The sequence below is a fragment of the Xyrauchen texanus genome, chromosome 16, assembly GCF_025860055.1.
Source record: "Xyrauchen texanus isolate HMW12.3.18 chromosome 16, RBS_HiC_50CHRs, whole genome shotgun sequence".
Classification (NCBI taxonomy): Eukaryota; Metazoa; Chordata; class Actinopteri; order Cypriniformes; family Catostomidae; genus Xyrauchen; species Xyrauchen texanus.
In genome coordinates, this window is record NC_068291.1 from 13,663,970 (window position 1) to 13,683,288 (window position 19,319).

At 40.0% G+C, this 19,319-nt stretch overlaps 1 protein-coding gene across 5 annotated transcripts in view; it reads right to left on the reverse strand.

Annotated features, from left to right (window-relative positions):
- Positions 1-5,012, reverse strand: part of LOC127656723 (kinectin-like) — a 64,920-nt gene extending 59,908 nt beyond the window's left edge. For 4 of the 5 annotated variants that reach the window (XM_052145203.1, XM_052145204.1, XM_052145201.1 and 1 more), the window contains exon 1: positions 434-469. In XM_052145203.1, the coding sequence (XP_052001163.1) occupies positions 434-441 (8 nt within the window). In that variant the 5' untranslated portion in view covers positions 442-469. Of the gene's footprint in view, positions 1-433; positions 470-4,890 lie in introns of those variants that run through there. The other variant, XM_052145202.1, reaches the window with a different exon arrangement.
- Between the last annotated feature and the right edge of the window lie 14,307 nt (positions 5,013-19,319).

Sequence of the window (19,319 nt, forward strand, 5' to 3'; positions counted from 1 at the left end):
GTAACTGCTTTATAAAAGTGTGACTAAACATTGATATGTATTAATCATATATCAGCTGGTGCCAGCTACAGTGCACCTGTGATAAGAGAAATCATACTACCCTTGCCCTTGTGACTGTTCCTCACATGTAACTTTTTAGTTCTTGAACTAGGAAATGAACTGAAATAGCCAGCTGCTAATTTTTAAAAAGTGCATTATTTGTACAGGACAGATTTATACAATGAAAAGTACACCACAAACCCATTGAGGACAAGGAAATAATGTAAAACTTGTTTATTGCAGTTACTGGGTTAACAAGTAATCCGCCCTATATCCGTCCCGGCAGCAGTGAAGTGCCACCCCTCACCGCTCAAGAGTTTAAATTTTGCCATTTACAAGTGAATTAGAAGGAAATAACCACCAGATCGTAAAATCTTAAAAAGAGTATACATACACGATCATGAGAGCTTCACAGATCTTCTTGAGTGTGTCTGATATCAACACAGATGACAAGCACAAACGCCTGCCGCTCCTTTAATATAGGTAATCCACTAAATTAATGAATAATTCTGCTTGACATGTTGTGTATGCGCTTAGATAAAATTTTCAACCAGTGTGCCATTGTTTTCCCACTATCTTTGATTTTCTGACTTTGTTGCACTTTATTATCATGCAGTAACACACCGACATAGTGATTGATGTCATCATGAAACGGAGACACGAGTGGTCATAGGAGACGCATTCAAGTGACCAGGTTTAAACAGCAATGTGTCTCACCCGACCACATGTGATCGGATCACCTTAGACGCATCGTAATATCAGGTGGAAACGGGGTCTTTTTGTTGCAGTGGTTCGAAACATCTTTTCAGCAAAACATTGTGCCAGCTGTTAAACACCATCTAGTAAGTGCGCATGTGCAAGGGATTTTGGGTGATTGAAGGCCATGAAGAATGCACTAGATGCATTCTCCAAAATATGGTGAATGAAGGCTGCGAAACAAAGCTGCTTTCCAAGTATCCTCACAAATGTGCACAGCCTTCGACTGTGCTTGATGACGTGGCAGCCGAATTATCCAGCTTAACTAGGCTGCAGCCTTCTGATTGAGAAGCACCCAAGATCTCTGCCAAATACTAATGAGCGTTTCCCAATCTGTGGGCGTTTTCAAACCGGTATGGCCATTTTCAACTATCCAGTGAAAGTAGGGAATATCAATGTAGTAGACAAATCATATAAAGTGATTCAAAAATTCTCATACCGCTCTAACACCCAGTGATTGGGAAACATCACACCCAGTCGAGATCAGTCAACATGAACACACTGAAATGCAGAGTTGCCATCCTTTAAAACCCCCTTATTTGCAGTAGCATCAATGTTTTTCTTAAAAACAAAATAACATTATACATGTTATAAAATGTATACATTTTTTTCATGATCTTATAATAATAATAAAATACACTAACAGAGTAACAGTTGCATACAGAATTATGACCACGTCAGTTGTATTAGCGTTAGTGCCTGTCCGATTTATCGGTGGTCCGATATTAGACTTTCACGGATATATTGTATCGGCGTATAGGTTTACCTATATGCGCAGATATGAAAACTTTTTTTCAGAACATATGAAGAAAACAATGCTTGAATTGGTGTCATAACGTAGTCCAGCAGAGGGCACTCCAATTCCATTGTTTACAGAGCTGAGCTAATGGTGAGTTAAGAAGTGTCTTCTCGGTAAGTTGCTTACTAGTTTGTGAAATACATATTGGAAAGTTAATAAAAAATGACCCCATCATTTTCCCTTTTCAATATAACTAATATGTCACTCATGTTTATCACAACTATTTGCTATGTTAGCCAGCTATAGTTTGTCAGAGCATCCAATTGCAGCTCAGCAGACAACGGTGTGGTGGTGGATTATGACTGTTGAGTGCTGATTTCATGCTACGTTGTTACCTAGATGGTGAGACACAATGCTGGAAAGTAAATAAAGTCCATCTTTTACTCCATGACATCAAGCTTACAGTATAGCTAACTTGCTAACCAATTACCTACTTTCATTGCTTGTCAGCTGAGTGGAAGCTAATGTGTAAACATGCATTCACCAAACTGTTTTGTTCAGGATTCGCAGTTTGGTACCCCCTTCAACCAAACAATTTCAGTTGTTGCATTTACAAAATATAATATATAAAAGTCTAGTTTTCCATCGTTGAAAGTTTTCCCTGAACTTGTATAACAGAATACAGTGTAACACCACTGCCACTGTTTATCTCTTGACTCAGCAGGTGTAAATGCTTCTTGATTTACAACCTGCCAATAAATGGCTGGCAGTATTAAAATAGTCAGCATTTGACTGATACTAAACAGTACTACTGATGTTTACTTAGCTATTTATTTTATTTAAATGGTCAGCAATTGACAGATACTAAACGGTACTACTGATGTTTATTTAGCTATTTATTTTATTTAAATGGTCAGCAATTGACAGATACTAAACAGTACTACTGATGTTTATTTAGCTATTTATGCTTTATTTAAATGGTCAGCAATTGACAGATACTAAACAGTACTACTGATTTTTATTTAGCTATTTAATGTATTTTTATTTTCTGTGTTAATTTCTAGAATTTGTTGACAATGTATAATAATAATGTCAAATTTACTTTAATAAAAAAAATATTTGTTTAAGAAAGCAGCCTTCCGAGTACCTTTGCATAGTCAAATCGGTGCACAATCCACATAGAAAAGGTCTGTTTTCATTTCATCAAAGTAACTATATCGGCCACCATTTTGGTAATCGGTGAATTTTCCCCTCTAAAATCAGTATCGGTCCGGCTCTAGTTAGCGCCATGAAAGCAGAATGTAAACATGACAAATTACACATTTTCTACAGCAAATATATTACTTTAAATCCCCATCAATTGGTTAAAAAGCATCTTTAAATGATCTCATGTGGATTTCATTCATAGAATGAGGCATGCAGACACTGATAACACATTACTTTGGTTTTGCATATACTCTGTTGTCAGACAGCATGCATCTAATTTAGATTATTCTCCAAATGCCAGCACCAGTGGTCTGAATATTCAGCATACCGTTGCGTAGCCGTTTTGACCCTCTTTCTAGCACCGAGGGAAGAATTAAGTACATCTCTGTGAGTGTAGCTTTAAAAGGACAAAACATCACAAAAGTATATATATAAAAAAAGAATTGTCCATCTACCACCCCTGGAGTCACGAGTTCGAATCCAGGGCATACGGAGTGACTCCAGCCAGGTCTCCTAAGCAACCAAATTGGCTCGGTTGCTAGGGAGGGTAGTGTCACATGGGGTAACCTCCTCGTGGTCGCAATTAGGGTTTCTCGCTCTCAATGGGGCACGTGGCAAGTTGTGCATGGATTGTGGATAGTAGTACGAGCCTCCACAAGTAGAGAGTCTTTGTGGTGGCATGCACAGTGAGCAACATGATAAGATGTGGAGATTTACTGTCTCAGAAGCGGAGGCAACTCAGACTTGTCCTCTGCCACCCGGACTGAGGTAACCGAGCCACCACGAGGACCTACTAAGTACTGAGAATTGGGTATTCCAAATTGGGAGAAAAGGGGACTTAAAAAAAAAAAATAAAAAGTGTCCATATCACTCACATGTTATAATGCAAGTCTTCTGATCCCATTCAATATCTTGTATGACAAACTGACAGAAATTTAAGTTATTACCTGAAAATCTTGCCTTCTGCTGTAGCCTATAGCGCCATTAGGCTCAAAAAGCCTTTAACGCCATTAGGCACATCATATCTGGATTGGCGTCAAACACAAAAAGCTATCATATGAAAAAATACAAACATAAAATATAACACATGCATGGATCTTTTATGATATTTGTTGGCATTTTAAAGTTTGACCATTGAAACTCGAAGTTCCATTCATAAGTTTCATTATGTGGAAAAGAGCAGTCAGGACAATCTTTAAAAACTCAACTTTTTCGTTTAGAAGAACATTAGGGTAAGCCAATTATATACTTTTTTTTTATGGGTTGAACTGTTCCTTTAAAAAAGGGGGCTCCGGAGACCTTCCATTTTTTAGAATGGCAAATCAGTGCGCATGCGCAACATTAAAGCAAACACTATTAAAAGCCACTCAACTCACCGTCAATCTGTTCTGTTTAGCTATGCACGTCTGGGCTACTTAAGTCAAAGCAAGGCTCTAGGGTCAGACATACGTGTTTAAATGGAAAAAAAAAAAAATCAATTGATGTTAAGGTTGTATGGTCGAATTTAAACCATTAGCAACGTCCAGTGTAAAGCTCACATCTTGACAGATAACAGTGGGTAGGGACAAGGAGCGAAGTCCTTCGACTATGCCTGATCTTCATTGAAATGACTCCATGCCAGTCAGCATTTAAAGTAGGTCGAGGCGTGTAACAAGGAACTGACTGTCACCACTTTAGACATTTGACTGACCAACTAACCAGCTTCGGGAGAAGGACAACGTGTACTGAGAGTCCAGCGAGGTATGTTCCTAAACTGGAGAGTGAAGAGATTTAAAAAATAAATACCACAGCAAAGAAATGAGGTCGCACTCTTGCAGCCTCTACCCCATATATCTCGCAATCTTTAGTATCACTAGCTTAGCTTAGCTTTAAAGAGAGAGGCGTGTAATGCTCAGACATCAGCAGGTTTTTAAACCCCCATGAAACTCACATAATGTCTAAAATCACAAGTATGAGTCTTCTACGCCAAACTATAGCCAGCACTCCTGGCCTTTCGTGAATATATCACTATACCCAAAGCCTTGCCCATTGAAATGCTCGCTGAGTGTTCTCCGGTACGGCAGTGCGCTAGGCCCCGTGTGATCTCACCCTTCACTTTACTGACACATTGTAGATTTAAAGAGAGATAAAGCAGCACGCACTCCACATACCTGCGGTGATGTCCTTGCTATTATTACTGTCGGGATGAGGTGTTCCTGAAGGAGAGCGATGAGGACTGCGGCTCCGGTTTCTGAAATATTCGGTTTCTGAGATTTTCGGTTGCACTGGGCGGAGCAAACATGAATATTCACGAGTTTCCGGTTTCGTGTTAAAGCGACACTCAGCCTGCTTCCCGGATCACAAGTCATCTAAACCAGCCTACTGTATGCCGGTGTGTATGTTTTTGGATAATTTGTCATAAATTAAAACTCTGTGCCATTCCTTAACCTCACGTTAATTTGGTAAATAACTTAAACATAAATTATGCATTTATTATTGTTAGTTTTTTTAAATATATATAGCTTTGGTACTATCACAAGTGGCACATTTTCAAAACTCCTAATACAAAACTATATATTGATCACACACCTAGTCAGTCTTTCAAAACTTGATCTCATGCTTTCATCACTGTTATGCTTTCTTTCCATGTAATCATTGTTTCAAAACACAAAATTATTGTAGCATGTATTGAAAACATGTGGTTGGATCATTAAAACACAACAGTATATTATATACATAAACTGGTGGCCAAAATTTGGAATAATGTACAGATTTTGGTTTTATGGAAAGAAATTGGTACTTTTATTACTATACTAAAAATTACCATTACAAGTTGAAAAAAATCAGAACTTGTTAAACTACTTTAAAGGTGCTCATCAAAAAATCCTCCATGTACAATGACAGCTTTGCAGATCCTTGACATTCTAGCTGTCAGTTTGTCCAGATACTCAGGTGTAGGGAAAAGGATATGGGACATTTAGAAGTGAACTTTAAATTGATCTCATTCTCACACCATTATATGCAAGGATATTTGGTATGTGAAATTTAGAAGGGAATTTAGGGTCTTGAAGTACATGAGCTATGGACTAAATTATACCGTCCTTATATTTAATGAAATGTATAACTGAATTAGTCATGTTCGACAACCATTATAAATGAGATAAATGACAAATAACTAGATTATTTGTCTTTAATAGATTCTCCACCATTGAAATCGTAATGCAACGTCACAAGTTCTACTGTAAGGAATTAGCTTTAATGAGTGAATTATGATTAATTATCTTATTGGAGTGATATTCTCATGGCTTTTTGAAAATAATGTCACACTTATTTAGGTACAAAATCTTTTAGAAACAGAATATACCACAGTCAATCATCTTTTAATACAGACAAACTTTATTACTATTCTAAACATAAATCTAATCTAACACAAATACACGAGACAGGTTGGTGAAAAGAGTGACAGAATGATCAGTACATTGAAAACTAACTTTACAGAGCCTGTTGACAATACCTTAAGAACCATTTATACTTTCTACATCAATTTGCTATTGGATTTCCCAAATTATTTAATACACCAGCACTTTGAGCACAATATTGGAGATGTACTTCAGTGTTTCCTTGCTTTACTTAGTTGAAATTTTTGGGGTCTCTGTATGAATGATGATTTTGTCTGTATGAATTATGGGGTTAGCTTTGAAGCGAGGCCGTAGAGAGTGATGAGTTTTCTCGGGACATCAAATCCTGAGCGTTCTTGGACCTCATGGCGAGGACTTTGCCATCAGCCGAGCAACCAGACGAAGCGCGTGCAGGCAGAAGAGCGAAGAGCTGAAGAAAGCGAGAATGTAGAGACGATGAAGAGCATGTTCTTCCTGTTTGGAAACATTTGAACGGAGATTGGCCGCATCCCCAAAGGTGTTCTGCACCAATCAGAAGTGACTGAGTCACATGGTCAACTGGGCTGTCTTTTCCAACAGTTGAGTTATGATCCTTTGTTTCAGACTCTTAATTTCCCACTCAAAAATAGTGCATATTTAATCATGAGCTTTTCTATCTTGAGATGAAAGCCTGTAATTTATGACATGGAAATATTCAAAACTGAAAGGCTGAGTTTTTCCTACATCCCAATCATGTTGCTGGAATTCTTCTGCATATATAATCTTACACCAGTGACATTTTACCCCACACTTCCTGTGGCACTTGCCACAGATGTGACTGTCTTGTCAGGCACTTCACGCACCTTACAGTCTAGCTGATCCCACAAAAGCTCAGTTGGGTTAAGATCCAGAACACTCTTTTCCAATTATCTGTTGTCCAATGTCTGGGTTTCTTTGCCCACTCTAAGCTTTCTGTTTAAAAAGTGGCATTTTCTTTGCAATTCTTACCATAAGGGCTGCACCCCGGAGTCTTCTTTACTGTTGTACATGAAACTGGTGTGGAGCATGTAGAATTCAAGGAAGCTGTCAGCTGAGGACATGTGAGGCTTGTTACGTTTCCTCCCGGTCTAGAGTTCGGGAAGAAAACTAAAAAGTGATAAGGAACTAAAACAAAACGTGTTTGGAGTTCTTCACTCCTGTCCCAGCCAATAAGAACCACAACAGGTTACAAAAACGGTTTACAAGTTTATTTTCATCTATACATACAAAACAAAGGGAAGCATTAAGTCTTCAAGAGGGGACTAGGCCAAAATAATAAACAAAGGAGTCTAGCTGAAGGGAGGCACAAACTAATTACTCTTACAAACAAAGAAATTAAAATGAACATAAATATTGCCTCACTCCCTATCTAGCCACAAACAGAAGAAAACCGGTTTTATAACAAAGAAAATGGCACCCACCTCTCTACTGCTTCCGTAGACATCAACGGGTAAAAGTGATCTCAGATTCAACAAAGTATCTTATAAATTACAATGTTTAAAGTATGGTACTTGTTTAACATAAAATACAACTTGAAGTTCTGATTGATTAACAACAACACTACACACACCGCCTACACATGTTGGTGCAGGAGGAAAGAGTCTTTCTTAGCTGACTTTCCACCTCAGCTTTATTCACATGTTCTTCAGGTAGTGCACCAATCAGAGCAGCTCAGCATTCGATCTTAATCACTGGCAGCTGATGTAAATTAACCTGGTTGGGAACGACAGAGACAGAGAAAACAAGGGAGACAACAGAATACAAGCAGACAATGTATAATCAATCTACATCCACAGATGTAACAAGGAAATAAAGAAAGATACACCCTGGGACATAACAGGAGTCTATTTCTCAAACCAGAGACTCTGATATACTTATCCTCTTGTTTAATTGTACATCTGGTTCTCCACATCTCTTTCTGTCCTTGTTAGAGCCAGTTGTCCTTTGTCTTTGAAGACTGTAGTGTGCACCTTTGTATGAAATCTTAATTTTTTTGGCCAATTTCAAGCATTTTATAGACTTCACTCCTCAAAACAATGATTGACTGATGAGTTTTTAGAGAAAGCTGTTTATTGTTTTGCCATTTTTTACCAAATATTGACCTTAAGACATGCCAGTCAATTGCATAATGTAGCAACTCAAAAACAAACACAAAGACAATGTTAAGCTTAATTTAACAAATAAAATAGCTTTCGGATGTGTTTGATATAATGGCAAGTGATTTTCTAGTACCAAATTAGCAATTTAGCATGATTACTCAAGGATAAGGTGTTGGAGTGATGGCTGCTTGAAATGGGGCCTGTAGATTTGATCAAAAATGACTTTTTTCAAATAGTGATGGTGCTGTTTTTTACATCAGTAATGTCCTGACTATACTTTGTGATCAGTTGAATGCTCCTTTGGTGAATTAAAATAACAATTTATTTTAATTTAATATCTTCATTCTGAGATAATCTTGGAGAAGCTTGATGAGGTAATTAGGGCCTTGCCTACAGGCAAGGCTCCGGGGCCAGGTGGCTTTGCCGCTTAATATGCTACAGAACTGGCTCCACTTTTGTTTATATGGAATCATTAAAGAATGGAAAGCTTCTGCCAACCATGACACAAGCCTGGATCAGTCTGATACTTAAAAAGGACAAAGATCCAAGTGAGTGTAAGAGTTCCTCAAGGAGGCATTCTACGTCTGCCTCTTTGACCCCTCTGCAGGTTTCCTCTCCTTCGCAGTCTATCCTGTTCCATGCTTGCACATTACAAATGCTCAAACACAGTTGTACTTATTACTTACTGTGTATAGTAACCAATTGTGATTACCAGGTGACGTTTGGTTAATCCTGATTGAAAGCTCTTTGAAATTACAGTAGTTGATACATTACCAACACACAATAATCAGATCATTTGAAAATCTATAGAAATACCAAATGATTCATTGATTTTTGTAATTTTGCATGCCCAATTCCCCATGTGCTCTAAGTCCTGGTGGTGGAGTAGTGACACCTCAATCCAGGCGGCGGAGGAAGAATCTCAGATGCCTCCACATCTGAGACAGTCAATCTGTGCATCTTATCACGTGGCTTGTTGAGCGCATTACTAAGGAGACCTAGTGCTTGTGGAGGCTTCACGCTATTCTCCGCAGCATACATGCACAACTCATAAAGACCGAGGGCGAACAATATTATAGCGACCATGAGGAGGTTACCCCATGTGACCTCCCTAGCAACCGGGCCAATTTTGTCCCTCAGCACGCCCTGTTTCGAACTCGCTACTAGGTTTGGTAGTCAGCGTCTTTACTCGCTGAGCTACCCAGGCCCCCTTATTATTTTATTTTATAGATAGATAGAAATTATGACAACAGGATTGGGGAGTAACCACATTACAGCGACCACAAGGAGGTCAACCCAACGTGACTCTACCCACCCCTAGCAACCGGTCCAATTGGTTGCTTTGGAAGCCTTAGTGGAGTCACTGCAGTCTTTTGTCTAGCCATCTAGTGCATTTGCATCCTATAAATGCATAATATTGAAAAAAAGGACATGTGTGGGACAAAAAAACCATAACGATGTCCTTTTGTGATTTAATAATACAAAGACTGTTTGAACGACACAGTTTCAAAGCTTCACAAGGGAAAACAAGAATAGATATTTGTGAATAGATTAACAGATATAGTTTAAATTTAAAGGAGCAATATCTAATATATTTACTGTACTAAAGCATACAATTATCATAATATGTTATCAGAGATTTAGGAAACATGCCAAGTTGAAATTCTGGCTTCTCCGAAAACAATGCTACGGCCAGTATATTCTACTTTGAAATGTCCATTCCAGGCCGGAATTTCTATTTGTGTTTTGGCCTGTGTGATCCAGCCCACAGCCCATTTCCCAATAGTATTTCGACACCATGGGTTGCCAGATATGAAATAAGTTAGCAGGCACTGTAACCATGGAAGCCAGCAATACATCTAGCTAACATTGACAGAGTTATAAAAAAAATCCACATGAGCTGGTTTATTATTTGCAAACAATAAAAAAAATTGCAAATGTATACATTAGCTGATCAACTTACAGTTTAAGGCTCGTCGCTTGCCATTGTTAGTTTGCTCGTTCCTGTTGCGTGTCCTCAACCTGGCAACCCATGTAAACTTCTGGGGAGGAGGGGTCAGGAGAGACAACTCTCTCCAATATTTTGAATTTGGACTGTAGTACCCATCTTAAATGCTTGATGTCAGTGTTACATATAGCTCCTTTAACTGCGTTTGATGCTGAAACATACTTTCATTTCTGAAAACAGTGTTTAGATCAGCGCAGTTACATATTTTATGTAGTTCTCAATAGTTCCAAACAAATCCATGCTGTCAACCTGTTTGAATGGGGTTAAGCGGGACAGACAACCCTAGCCGGCTGGCTCTCCCGTCTATCCTGCTCTCAAATGTTTGCTCCCTGGACAATAAACTGGACTATATCTGACTCCAGCAGGCTACGCAGCGTGAGTTTAGAAACTGCTTCGTCTTTGTTTTCACGGAGACGTGGCTCAGCGACAGAGTTTCGGACGTTCCATTCAGCTAGACGGGCTCACCTCGTTTCGTGCCGACAGAAATACAGCTCTCTGCGGTAAGACTCGCGGTGGTGGCTTGTGTGTTTACATCAACATGGAATGGTGCAAGAACTCCATGCTAGTCTCTAGCTACTGTTCATCGCTGTTGGAGCTTGTGACTGTTAGATGCAGACCTTTTATTTACCATGGGAATTCACCACTGATTGCATAACCGGAGTTTACATTCCTCCCAGCGCTAATGCTAAGGATGCGCTCTGTGAACAGTATGGGGCTATGAGCGAACTGCAGAACGCTCACCCCGATGGACTGTTTATTGTCGCCGGAGATTTCAACCATGCGAATCTCAAGACAGTGCTCCCTAAATTCCATCAGTATGTGGACTTTGCCAGGACAGGGGCGAACACGCTTGATCTTGTTTACACAAACATCCCAGGGGTGTAACGGGCGGAGCCCCGCCCCCACCTCGGCTACTCAGACCACATCTCTGTTATGTTAATTCCAGCATACAGACATTTACATTTACATTTATGCATTTGGCAGACGCTTTTATCCAAAGCGACTTACAGAGCACTTATTACAGGGACAATCCCCCTGGAGCAACCTGGAGTTAAGTGCCTTAGAACCAGTGTCCTTCTGATTACCAGATTACCAGTTATGTGCTTAGACCACTACACCACCACCACTCCAACAGACCACTCGTCAGACGCACAAAACCACTCTTCAGGACTGTATTGAGTGTACTGTCTGGCACATGTTCAGGGAGGCTGCAACATATGGTGATTCTACCAACTTGGAGGAATACACAGCATCACTGACCAGCTACATCAGCAAGTGCATTGATGATGTCACTTTCTCCAAGACCATCACCACACGCTCCAACCAGAAGCCGTGGATGACTGCGTAGGTGCACACGCTGCTGAGGACCTGAGACTCCGCCTTCAGAGCAGGTGATAAGGCAGCCCTAAGAACAGCTAGGGCCAAACTGTCCTGGGCAATCAGAGAGGCATAGCGCGCACACGCCCAGAGAATCCACAGTCACTTCCAGGACAGCGGTGACACACGGCGCATGTGGCAGGGCATCCAGGCCATCACCAACTACAGGACAACATCAGTTGCCTGTGACAAAGATGCCTCCCTTCCAGATGCGCTGAACAACTTCTACGCTCTGTTTGAAGTGCAGAACAACGTGGTGGCGAGGAAGACCATCAATCCTCCCAACGACCAGGTGCTCTGTCTTACAATGGCAGATGTGAGGAAAACTCTATGTAGAGTCAACCCACGGAAGGCTGCTGGACCACACAACATTCCTGGCAGAGTGCTCAGAGGATGTGCAGTCCAGCTGACAGATGTTCTTACAGATATCTTCAACATCTCTCTGAGCAGCGCCGTTGTTCCAACGTGCTTCAAGGCCACCACCATCATCCCCATGCCAAAGAAGTCTTCAGTGTCCTGCCTCAATGACTACCGTCCCATCGCACTCACACCAATCATCATGAAGTGCTTCGAGAGGCTCGTCATGAGGCACATTAAGACCCAGCTGCCCCCCTCACTAGACCCACTGCAGTTTGCGTATCGTCCAAGCCGTTCAATGGATGACGCCATCACCACGACCTACGCAGTCATCTGGCCCTACCCAACTAGACAAAAAGGACTCATACGTTCGAATGCTGTTCATAGACTTCAGCTCAGCATTCAACACAATATTTCCTCAGCACCTGATTGGAAAGCTGAACCTGCTGGGCCTGGACACCTCCCTCTGCAACTGGTTCCTGGACTTCCTGACTGGGAGACCTCAGTCAGTCCGGATCGGGAACAGCATCTCCACCACCACCACACTGAGAACTGGGGCCCCACAGGGCTGTGTGCTCAGTCCACTGCTGTTCACTCTGCTGACTCACGACTGTGCAGCAATTCACAGCTCGAACCACATCATCAAGTTCGCAGATGACACGCCCATGGTGGGTCTCATCAGCAAGAATGACAGAGAGGAGGTGCAGCGGCTAACAGACTGGTGTAGAGCCAACAACCTGTCCCTGAATGTTGACAAAACAAAAGAGATGGTTGTTGACATTAGGAGAGCACAGGGTGAATACTCTCCACTGAACATTGATGGCTCATCTGTGGAGATCGTCAAGAGCACCAAATTCCTTGATGTTCACCTAGCGGAGAACCTCACCTGGTCCCTCAACACCAGCTCATCACAAAGAAAGCCCAGCAGAGTCTCTACTTTCTTCGAAGGCTGAGAAAAGCACATCTCCCACCCCATCCCCCCATCCTCACTACAGTCTATAGAGGGACTATTGAGAGCATCCTGAGCAGCTGCATCACTGCCTGGTCTGGGACTTGCACCGTTTCGGACCGCAAAGCCCTGCAGAGGATAGTGAGGACAGCTGAGAAGATCATCAGGGTCTCTCTTCCCTCCATCAAAGACATTTACAAAAAACACTGTATCCTCAAAGCAACCAGCATTGTGGATGACCCCACACACTCCTCACATAAACTCTTCACCCTCCTGCCATCTGGCAAGAGGTACCGAAGCATTCGGGCCCTCACGGCCAGACTGTTTAACAGCTTCTTCCCCCAAGCCAACAGACTCCTCAATACTCAGAGACTGGTTTGACACACACACACACACACACACACACACACACACACGCATGTCCTGAGTTGCACTTTAATTACTGTCACTTTATAACTGTCTGCTACCTCAATAACTGCTATGTGCATAGAACACTATCTCATAGTATGTTATGTTTACATTTTTAGAAACTGTCATCTTTTTGCACTAGTGTGTACTGGTCTCTCACTGTGCCTATTGTCCTGTTCATTGTTAGAAATTTCTTGTACTATCCCATACTTTTTGCACACATTTGCACGTGCACTTTATATAGGTATATAGGTATATATAGGTATTTTATATAGGTATTTTATTTAGTTGTGTAGTCTCATGTGGTTCTGTGTTTGTCCTCTGTTGTTTTTATGTAGCACCATGGTCCTGGAGGAACGTTGTCTCGTTTCGCTGTGTACACTACTAACTGTATATGGTTGAAACGACAATAAAAACCACTTGACTTGATCAGCAACTATATCTGCAGTAATTATTAACACATAATGTGCATTGATTACTACGTTGACTACATTTATGTTAGCATTTTACCTGGGGAGTGATGGAGGGACAGTATTAAACTGTTTTTCTGTGTTTAATTTTGGAGGGAAGGGGGGATTGCTCGCATAATGTAGAATACATTTACAGTATGAATGTATTAACATTATTACTCACATCCTAATGTTATTTTATGTTAAGATATTCACATAAGCATGCACGACAAGTGAATATCACTGAATGCAAGCAACTGCGCAGTTTAACCCAAGAAAGAAGTTTGGTCAATAGTGCAAAATAAACAAGGCAACCAATTGCATTAAACAAAACATTTTATTATATAATATATCCAGGGAGAGGGTAGATATGTTTTTCCTTGAATGGGCAATCTTCATAGAAACTCATTCAACCTCCTACAGGGAGAGAATGATGTCAGAAAGCAGGTCAGGAAAGGCTTAAGTGTTCAAAATAGCCATTGCATTCTTTCTTTCACCGCAAAGGTAAGAAGAACAGAAGATCTGGTCACCTGGCTATGAGCACTCAATAAACTTCACTGGATGATGACTGCTCAAAACATTTCCAGACACACATGCCAGAATCACAGAGTCAAATTCTTATCCATACAATGATAGCAAAAACATTCAAACTCCACGCCACAAGTAATGCTACAGGAACTTTTGGGTGAGGGCATTCCACTGCGAGAAGCAGACAGTGCTGGAAGATGTATTCAGATCTTTTACTTAAGTTCTAAAGTACTAATATCAAACTGTGAAAATACTCCACTACGAGTAAAAGTCCTGCATTCAAAACCTTACTTAAGTAAATGTAAGGATTATCAGCTAAATTTACTTAAAGTACCAAAACTAAAAGTACTTAATGTTTTTGGATTAATATTACTGCTGCATTAATGTGTTGTGGCAGGGCGGAGGGCGGGGCCGGGTCGTGATTCTACACACCCGGTCCCTTATCAGGCTAATCAAGCCTTTGAGAGGGATAAAGGCCGATTGCGGAGGATTATGCGGGAGAGAGAGATCGTTTACGGACATGTCCGTCATGTGTGTGTGATTGTCTTTTGTTTAAGTTTCTCATTAAACTATTATTTATATTGTCAAGCTGGTTCTCGCCTCCTCCTTTCCATTGAACTGCCTTTACACTGGTGCAGAAATCCGGGAAGGAGGAGGGATACACCATAGTAGAGTTCTCGCCACTGCCGTCCACCCCAACGGAGCAGCCGTGGCCATCTGCTGGGGGACGAGGAGCCCAGCCATCTGGAAGCGGAATTTTAGATGAATTCTATATAAAAAGGCAAAAGGGGCATACGTGAGATCCAGGGTTAAGTGGCTTAGAAGAGGGGAAAAAAATAGTTCATACTTCATTCATTAGGAAAAAAGGCATCAAGAAAGAAATTCTGTTAACAGTCTAATAGTGAACCAAATAGAACATTCAAATCATAAAATAATAGCAAATGAGGTGTTTAAAATAATTGAGATTATAAAAAATAAATCCGGAAAATTGATAATGTATTTAAAGAGCTTTCTGAAGCACACTTAACCATACAAGAGCTAGATGGGGCTGTTAAAAAGAGTCAAACTGGTAAATCAACAGGACCTGATGGTTTAACCACAGAATTTGATATCGATATTTTTATGGCCTAAAATATATTTTATTCAAAGCTTTACAATGTATAATAAATAACAAATTACTAACTATGAAGCAAGGGCTTATCATTTTGTTACCGAAGCCAAGATAATAGGTTTTTAGATAACCTGCGTCCCATAACACATCAATATAGATTATAAATAGTTTACTAGGGCTCTGGCTTCTTGATTAAATCTGAATCAGGATTCATAAAGGGTAGGTCAATTAATAATAATATCAGGCTAGTTTTTGTTATTATAGTGTATGGCTATCTAATTGTAGAAGATGGTCTCATTTTAGATTTGGATTTCTATAAGGTCTTTGACATGGTGGAAAAAAAATTCATTTTTCAAACACTTAGATACTTTGGTTTTGGTCCAAAATGTATAAATATTGTTACTCTGATTTATAAAGATATAAACAGTTCTGTAGCTCTTACTCAATGCACATGTCCAAGATTCATGGTGAAAATAGCTCATAGACAAGGATGTGGTAGTTCACCTCTGATGAACTATGGTAGCGGAAATGTTGTCTATTTGACTTAAAATGAGCAGCATCTGTGAATTTAGAAGGAAATAATTTGATTGTTAGCCAACTTGTTGATGACACTACTCTTTAAAAAAAGAAAAATGAACAGCAAATACCCCTAGTTCTTCAGTATATTGAGAATTTCTCAAAAGCTTCAGGTCTAAAATTAAATATGTCAAAATGTGTGTTAATGGCCATCCACGATCATCCTAATATAACAATATATAATATTCCAATAAAAACGGAGTTAAATATTTAGGTATCTGGATATCTAAGAGTGTTGATAATTTAGAAAAATTAAATATTTAATTTTATTTGGAGAAAAATAGATTAATTGTGAATACTTGGCTGCAAATAATTCTATTGACGAAAGTCTAGAGTCTTTCTAGAATAATTTATCCATGTTTCTCACTGGCAGTTTCTGCTAAAAAAACAATTAATACATTTAATTTTGATTTTATATGGAAAAATAAAAGCCATTATATACGAAAATGTATATGATTAAAGACTATAAAAGTGGACTTAATATGATTGACTTTGACATTATGAATTGGGTGCTCAAACATAAATGGTTAAAATCATTCATGTGATACTGTGATACTCTCTGCTTTTCACCAACAAGCAGGGGCAGATTTAGGCATTGGCGACATGGGCATGGATTGCTCATGACATCAAATCAGTGAAACCACTGCGCCACCAGATTGCTCTGCTCAAACATCCCAGTGTCCCTATTGACTCCTATCTCATTTCAGTGAGTAAACAATAATCATTTAATAACCGATCTTAATGTACATCCCTATAAAGCAAACGTCCTACACATGTACAGTAATTATTTATTTATTCAAAGTCTGAAATTCTTCCTGTTTCTTGAAATCCCTTGTGAGTTATGTGTATCTATATCAAACCGTATCCACCTATAATTAACATACTTTGGTCGAACAGATCAGCTGAATGGAAACAAGTTCACTGAAACTGAGGTAAGCTACAAACAGACATTTCCATACTCATTTATTGTGAACATCAAAGTGTTTGATCAGAGTCACTTGTTTTATGTTTTTATCAAAAAGTGCCTTTTTCTCGAGGTCACTTGAATAACAGCGCACACTCTCTCTCACTCTGTCACGCGCAATGGGCGCTGAGATTGAAGGAGACAAGCAAAGCTGATTCAAATTAAACTGTTACGGGTTTGACTGGAGAACTATGAATTAAACTGACTTCAGAGAGCACTTCAAAGTAAATACAAGCAAATCCCAGCATTTATGGTCGTAAGTTCAAATCCAGGATGTGCTTAGTGACTCCAGCCAGGTCTCCTAAACAACCAAATTTGGCCCGGTTGCTAGGGAGGGTAGAGTCACATGGGGTAACCTCCTCATAGTTGCGATTAGTGGTTCTCGCTCTCAATGGCGTGAGTGATTAGTTGTGCTATTCATTCTCACCAGTAGGTGGTGCAATGCGATCGAGTGCTGACTGCTGAAGACCAAAGCTACAGGTAGAGAGATCAGCCGTGTATGTTTTGAAATACCTTATGTACAGAAAATAGGCATTAACGCAAAAATAAAGTGTCATATGACAGAATTTATCCCAAATCGTTAGCCTTTGTTAATCATGTCAACAAGGTATACATCCTTGAAAGCCAATTTATTGTATGTGAAGCATTACTTGTACTGTTATGCAGTACCGCCGCTCCCTATATGCATACTATGCAGTCTGCATAGTTCACCAACTCCCTAAGGGGGCACCATCTTACCCTATGAGGGTACCAGAAAGTCCACCGGCTGCCCTTACTCGAACTTTAAATGTTATTCAATGACCCGAAAGCAGTTGCAGAACACAGACGATCGCTTCACGCTCATATCACCCCTGAGTATTTCAGCTCTGTAGGTCCATTCAATGTAAGTGAAGGAGTGCCTACATTTTGATGCTCCAAAAAGCACTTAAAGCAGCATAAAAGTAATACGTACAACTCCAGTGGTTTAATCCATGACTTCAGAATTGATATGACAAGTGTGGGTGAGAAACTGATCAATATTTAAGTAACTTTTTGCTAGAAATTCTTCTCTCTGCCCAGTAGGTGGCAATATGAAGAATGTGAATCACAATAAACAAGTTAAAGTGGAGATTGACTGAGCAAGGGGGGAGAATTAAAAGGAATTAAATATTGATCGGTTTCTCACCACATCTATCATATCACTTCTGAAGACATGGATTAAACCACTGGAGGCACATGGATTAGACTACTTCTATGCTGATTTATGTGATTTGTGGAGCTTCAATATTTTAGCACCGATTCACTTTCATTGTATAGACCAAAAGAGCTGAGATATTCTTCTAAATATCTTTATTTGTGTTCTGCAGAAGAAAGAAAGTCATACATATCCAGGCTGGCATGAGGGTGAGTATATGATGAGAGAATTTTCATTTTTGGGTGAATTATTCCTTTTTAAGAATGATGTAGCCCCTGTACCAAACAACTTTCCCATGCCTGCTCTACCTCCTCTATTGTGCAGGACATGACGTGCCTAGTGATCCTGCTTATTTAGCATTTTTTTGAATTTCTTGCATTGTCTGAACATGTTTTATGCACAACAATAACACTCTGTTGGCATTAAGGGAAATTTAGACCCTACACATAAACTGATTTTAATGTAATTGTTTCATACATTACTATTTAAAATTGTGATCAGTGATTCATTTCTGTTATCATGTGTCATGTCTAGATGTGTTTTTGTTCATGTTTTGTTTTCATGTCTTTTATTTTGAAATTCTAGCTCCTGTTTCATGTCATGTGGTTCCCTTGTCATGTGATTTCATGTTTCCCTCCATGTTCATGTGTCGTGTTTCCATTGGTTTATTGTCTTATCAGTTCTAGTTTGTCATTGGTTTAAGGTTATTAGTCTTGTTATCTTGTTTATAGTTCTGTCTGTTTATTGGTTTTCTTGTTATTGTTTTACCCAATGTCTGTGGCCAATATGCCATATTGTCTGAGCGAACCAGGACATGACAGTTTGCTATTTCTGACTGAAAAGCCTTTAAGGCTAGGAATACAGCAGATAGCTCTAGGTGGTTGATGTGCCACGCATTCTTCGCACCTGTCCAGGAGGCGAATGTCAGGCGTCCATCACACACCGCCCCCCAAGCTGTGTTGGAAGCATCCGTAGTCACCACTTTCACCTGACAATCTACCCCAGCACCATACCTTGCTGATAAAAGGCAGGAGCTGTCCAAGGTGCTAAAGCAGCTATACGGCAGCAGGATATACAGTAGTGATGTGCATACGCCCATGGTGCCAAGCATGTCGTGACACGCAGTGCTTGAGTCAGCACTGAAGAGGTCTCGTGTAAGAGACCTAATGGAATGACCAGATGCC